Below are 6,298 nucleotides of genomic sequence, written 5' to 3' on the forward strand. Positions count from 1 at the left end.
TGTAATCAGAAAACTGATCATAAGACCATTAAAATTTGCACTTTGTCCCAATATTTGTATCTATTATAGTTTTTCTATTAACTATGGTAAAAAAAAAAAAAAAAAAAAAAAAAAAAAAAAAAAACTACAACATTTTAAATTCATATTTTTTAAGGAATTTAATTTCAATAAATGTTTACATTCGGTTGCTAAATATCTAAAGACCAAAGTCAAAGAAACGTATTGAGCTTTTGATGATGCAGCTCATGATCTCATTTGTTTAAGAATTGCACTTGAAATCCCAAGTACGGTTTCTCATTCTTTTTCTACTATTTTCTTTGGATCAATAATTGATACACCCATCCACAAACGTACTCTTAGGAAATATGCCAACTCAAGAGTTGACATTTGTTATTAATTATTTAATCTTTTGAGATTCAGACCAATTTTATCTGAATATATAGCTTTTATTAATGAGAATATGCAGGCAAGTTGCTATACCTAATGATATTAAAATAAATTATACTGATGGTAAAAGTCTATAAAAACCCATGTATTTTGGGTGAATTATTGAAAAAGCCATCAAGAGAAAATCTTTAGCCAATAAAGCACTTCACAATATTTGTCCAATTTCAACGTTTGAGTATTAGATATATTATAGGTATCTTATTTCTAATAGCATAGCTATAGTTGTTGATTAGAGTAATATAATAAGATATAAGATGTCAACACAATAATATCAATGAATTCATGCTCAATCATAAATATTTGATCAATTTATTACAATTAACTCGAGCTCAATCATAAACAAGAAAACTTATATGGGTCTAAACTCAATGCCTTGCATAAGAAGCCCTGTACGCCTACTGGGAGTGAGAAAGGTCAATTCATTACATGTCCGAATCCATCGAGTGTCAGTACTTGTTCTAAATTCCCATACCTGCACTTCCATCCAACCATCGTTCCTTTTTTGTGGACGGCCTGCCATTTTGGGTCTGATTGAAGGGTTGTGTGAGTTTTGATATGTCTTTCGTCTAATGATTGGTGTTTGGGGGCTAAGTAAATAGATATACCATGAATAATCCTTCTCATACGAAAAACCTTTAATCGAAACAGCATTATCAATAACAGTGACTTTGACAGGAGGCTCAAATGCATAAAGGTCTCCTTGTAATTTGTAAACAAGGTAAATTGCATATGTTGTTTGAGTTGACAGAATTCTGGAGTTGCCGACAATCATAAATGATCTCATGCGTTCATCTGGATTAACAGCAACTTCTCCAAATCTGGAAAAGAGTTTAACAAAAATTAAATGCTAGAAGCATAAGACAACATTAACCATGCACGTATGTCGGTTCCATTACGTGTCTTGATTTTTTCATAATGAGTGCTGAAAGCAGGGCAGTGCTGATGGTGGGCAACCCGGGTGACCGCCCAGGGCCCACAACTTTAAGGGGCCCAAAATTTCTCAAATATATAATATATATACATATATAAAAATAAAATTTGTGTATATGTCTTCTAAGGGCCCAATTATAAAAGCAACCAAACTTTAACCCAATGAAATAACCTTTTTTTGTCTAGACTCTGGAACGCTTTTTGAAGTAACGTTAACCAAACACTACCGTTTGGGGCATCTTACAGGAATCCTCATCAAACGGGAACCAATTAATCTAACTGACATCTTGTGAATCCTAATCGTTGCCTCGTGAATCAACATCAGAACAATGATTCATAATCAGTTATGTCATGTGACTTCTTCCCTTCTCGAGTTCTCGTAGTCTCTTACTAGGCTCCAGATTATAATCAATTATGTCGATTGAATGCAAAATTGCATCGCATCCGATGAATGAGATAAAAACCATAAGGTTAGCTATAAATTTTTTTTGTTTGTTTTTTTCCTCTGCTTCTTTTGTTTCTCATTCTGATATGATTTCTTATTCATGCTCCTTATAGTTTTTATTTATTTATTTATTTATTGATTTTGTTTGTGTATCTGTGTCTCAGATTGCTAAATTGTTAGAGATTAGATTGTCAATTCTTTATAGATTCTACCTACTTTTCATATTTTTTTACTTAACAAGATAATTTCTTTTTAGATATCTGATTCAGAACTCAAAATTATAAATCCAATCCTAACTTTTCTTTAGTGTTGTTTCTGATTTTATTTTGTATTCACATTCCTAATTTCTGGTCCTCGTATCTAATCCAATGTTGAAAGCTTATAGTTTTTTTTTCTTAGATGTTTTAAGACTTAACTTTATATCTTCTACCTTCATTTTTAGATTTTTTTTACTTAAGAAGGTAATATATTTATTGATATATGATTCAGAATTCAAAATTTTAAATCCAGTTTTAAATTCAGATGTTTGATTGTTTGTATTTGATTTTATTTTGCAGTTGCACCTTGATTTAAATTAAATATGATATTAGGCTTCTATAACTTTAAGACAGAAACCATATATCAAAAATCAGATGTAATATTTTCTTATAATTAGATAATGTTTAGCTTATGACAATCTACAATGTTTTCCAAAAAACAATTATCTAGAAGCCAAAAAAAAGGAAGAAACGAAAATTTTCTGATGCCTTCAATCAAACTTATAAAGGATCTATACATAATTTTTTTAAACCATCGAGTTTGAATGAAAATGATACTAGTTTGAATGCTGAAAAACTAATTTGAATTAAAATGATAATAATTTCTCTTTTAGGTAATGTTGTGGTCATATTTATGTTTCTAATACTAATAGTGATTTTTGTCAACTTTGTAATGTATTGTGTATTTTTGAATTAAATTAAATTTTATTTATTATTTTAGGGGCTCATTTTTTCTTTTTGTCCTGGGTCCATAATACATTTGGACTGGGTCCATAATACATTTGGACCGGCCTTGGCTGAAAGTTTCTTAAAATATAGAGAAACTCAAAGGGTACGTAAGCTGATTTTGACAATTGTGTAGTATATGATCCAGTCACGTAATAACTCCGTTAAAGACATTGCTACAAGAAAAAAGCTAGCTAGGAGAAAGGAGGTGGAGAAAACAACCTTGATTGGGGGAAAGGCCACCAATTCAACTGCCGCTCATCCAAAACCACCCTTGATGAAATCATATGACATTTCTTCCCCTCTTTTGTAAGAGAAAACCACTGTCAATCAACAAACAAATATGGGTACGTAAGTACATGTTTTGGATATTTCAGGATAATTCATTTGCGTACAACTACATATAAATGAGCATTGAGTGATTATTTATGAAGTTCTCAAAAGTGATAGGAATGAACCCGTCTGTATCAGTTATACCTCTTTACCATTGTTAATTAGGAAGCCTTTGCAAAGAGTAGAGTACAGTTCATTTTTTGTTGTCCATTGCACGTCTTTGTTTTTTGACAACTTGATTATCTCTTCATAATCAGTTGGCAATAGTTTTTCCCAATATGAGTCTGGATTGGATATGGTTTCTATATCCACCTCCTCATCCTCTAACACTCCATGCTCCACCTATAAAACTTACACTTTAGATTTTTATCCACTATGGAAGAAAACTCTTCTCCAAATTAAATAACTTCTACTTTTCACAAAAAGTAGGATACCCATAGATAGGGTTCACTTAGATTAAAATGTTCTTTCCTTTGATTTAGTTTCAAAGTAGGTTTGAAAGACTAATATTAACAACAGTAATAAAATGATATAAATGATTAAATGATTATTTGTCAGCTTACTCTCTCCACTGGTTGAAGCTCAATGCCTTCTACTACCAATTGGTGACAGCTGTCAAACATAATTTCGAAATCAAAATTTTTCGTTTCACTAGTAAGTTGATATAATTCAACCATTAACCATCCATCATCTCTTGTATCTTCTATATACAAAGTCCAATAATTCGTCTCCCCAGGCAATTTGAAGGAGAGGTTTAGGCGTACATACTCGTTCTTTTGTTGGTAAAAGTCGAACACAAGGTTTACTGTGTATGTGATATGTGGAGACAAAAATTGTGTTTTCACATGTGTTTTGAATTTCTTACAATATGGTCTATTGTACTCCACATTAAATCTGCAAGAAGATGCAACAGTGAATACATTAGTATATAATCATGATATAGTCTAAACAACTTAAAAACAAAAAGAAGTAGCACAAGTAACCTTGATTTATTTCGATCGTAATTAGCACCCTCAGAAATTACAGCATCCATTGGAATTAAACATTCTGCTGCCGATATCATTTCACAGTGTTCTCCATTCTTATTTAACAAAAACCACTGTCCATCAAAGGAAATCAAATTAGTATCCGAGTAAATTTATTAGAGTAGAGATTTCTTGAGACAATATTTCGTTTTATTTTTTTATTTTTTTTCAAGTTACAGATTTATAGTGATTAGGACATATATTTCGCCAGCATTTAAAAGTGAGGGAAATTACATACATTGCTTAAATAAAGATCTATGATAGGTGGATTTTAGTGGTTTGTAGTTACTGGTTCAATACATTGCTGTTAGAATAATGTACAAACATTATTTAGTTTAATCATGTGAAATTCCTCAAATTCAACTATAATATAATTAACATTTTATAATCACAAACTACAGTTCATATTGTATATTTTATATAAATCTAAAGAAGTGGTTCAGAGACATAGTTAATTACCGTCTTGCCCCCGTTGACAAAGATTCCTTTGGAGAGAAGCATCTTTAGTTCCTCTTCAGACTTGTAAACCAAAGGAGGCATAGCACTCTTACCCATCTCTACATAATCCATTTCTGGTTCCATATCTTCAAGATTCTCCTCAAAAAGCCCTTGCATCTCAAACGCGATCTCAAGTTTTTGGCAAACTTCAGACATATTTGGGCGATCTGCACGATTTTTATTCAAACATCGGTATGCGATGTCTGAAAATATTTCCAATGACCTCGGATTCAGGTGTTGCTTCGGCTCTGGAAATATAATCTCATCTAATTTCTTCTCTTTGTAGTTTTTTTTCCACTTTCGCACTAAACTCCGAAAATTACCATTGTTATTTTCAAAGCATTGTCTCCCACACAATACTTCAAACAATACCAGACCAAAAGAGTAAACGTCTGACTCTTTCGTTAGGATGCTTGTCTCCATATACATGGGATCTACATACCAAAAGGTACCTACAACGTTTGTGGCAAGAAAGGTGTGCTGCTGATTAGCGGGTCCTATCTTTGATAGTCCCATGTCAGAAACTTTAGCATTCCAACTTTCGTCTATTAGGATGTTGGAACTTTTTATATCCCTATGGATAACCCTTTCTTGTGTGTCCATGGGATCATGAAGGTAGCACAACCCCCTTGCAGCCCCAAGGCATATATTGAGACGTTGCGTCCACTTTAGAGTAGTGCTACTCAAATGGCTATCAAGGCTTCCATGAGATGCATGCTCATACACAAGGATCTTCTCACCCTTTTCGTCGCAGAATCCCAATAGAGAGATGAGATTTTCATGTGTGTAACGAGAAAGCATGAATATCTCTTTCAAGAATTCAGGGTTTCCCTGTCCACAGTTGCTACTCAGACGCTTAAAAGCAGCCATGATTTTGCCATTAGAGTCAGAGATTAGTCCTTGGTATACCTTCCCGAATCCACCTTCTCCAATAACGTTTTTGTTATCGAAGTCGCCGGTGATTGACTTGATCTCTTCTAAGGTGAATTGTTTAAGATGTTGGAACTCGAGAAAGGCTTCCATTATTTGTGAAATCAAATGGATTGTAAGATTTTGGAAGTCTTTGAAAGGGGTGTTGTTAAATATCCTTAAAGTACAGCTATATATTGGAGAGTCGTAAGACAGCCTGGACATGTGACACCATTGCTACTCATTCCTTCTTCTTTTTTTTTTCATTGCTAAACAATTTTATTATTCAATTTGAGTTTACATGATATTTTCTAGTTTCACCTTTGCTTTTGCATTTCCAACTTTAAAATTTTATAACTTTGATTAATTATAACTTAATTTATTAATTAGAAGTCGTAACAAAAAAAATAGAGTAACCTGCAAAAAATGGTCCTTGTGGTTTGTTATTTTCTTTAGTTTTGTTCCTAATACAATATTTACTTAGAAAAATGTTCATTTAAACGATGTCGTTACAGAACTGGTCACTTAATTTGAATGTGTTAAGACCATATCCAATTACCATCTTATCCAAATTTTATAGTTTTATAGTTTTACTATGAATTTGTTGGAATCAATTACAAATGCACTACTGGACAAGAGATCCTTCTATACCTAGTGAAATTGAGAACCGATGTAAAATCGAGTGTGTGATGAGGTAAGTAATTGGTAATTATAGTTTTGTTCCCTAA

General features: G+C 32.4%; 1 protein-coding gene across 1 annotated transcript; it reads right to left on the reverse strand.

The window, feature by feature from the left end:
• Positions 1–718: 718 nt before the first annotated feature.
• LOC144998370 (uncharacterized) lies at positions 719–5,729 on the reverse strand. The gene is made up of 6 exons (XM_078958150.1): positions 4,623–5,729; positions 4,122–4,237; positions 3,702–4,032; positions 3,283–3,480; positions 3,028–3,128; positions 719–1,265 (listed from the first exon to the last, which is right to left on the reverse strand). Exons 1-6 carry the CDS (start codon positions 5,682–5,684, stop codon positions 797–799), a joined length of 2,277 nt encoding a protein of 758 aa, XP_078814276.1. The 5' UTR covers positions 5,685–5,729; the 3' UTR covers positions 719–796.
• Between the last annotated feature and the right edge of the window lie 569 nt (positions 5,730–6,298).

Source organism: Lactuca saligna, chromosome 5 (assembly GCF_052625555.1).
Source record: "Lactuca saligna cultivar CGN05327 chromosome 5, ASM5262555v1, whole genome shotgun sequence".
In the NCBI taxonomy this organism is placed as follows: domain Eukaryota; kingdom Viridiplantae; phylum Streptophyta; class Magnoliopsida; order Asterales; family Asteraceae; genus Lactuca; species Lactuca saligna.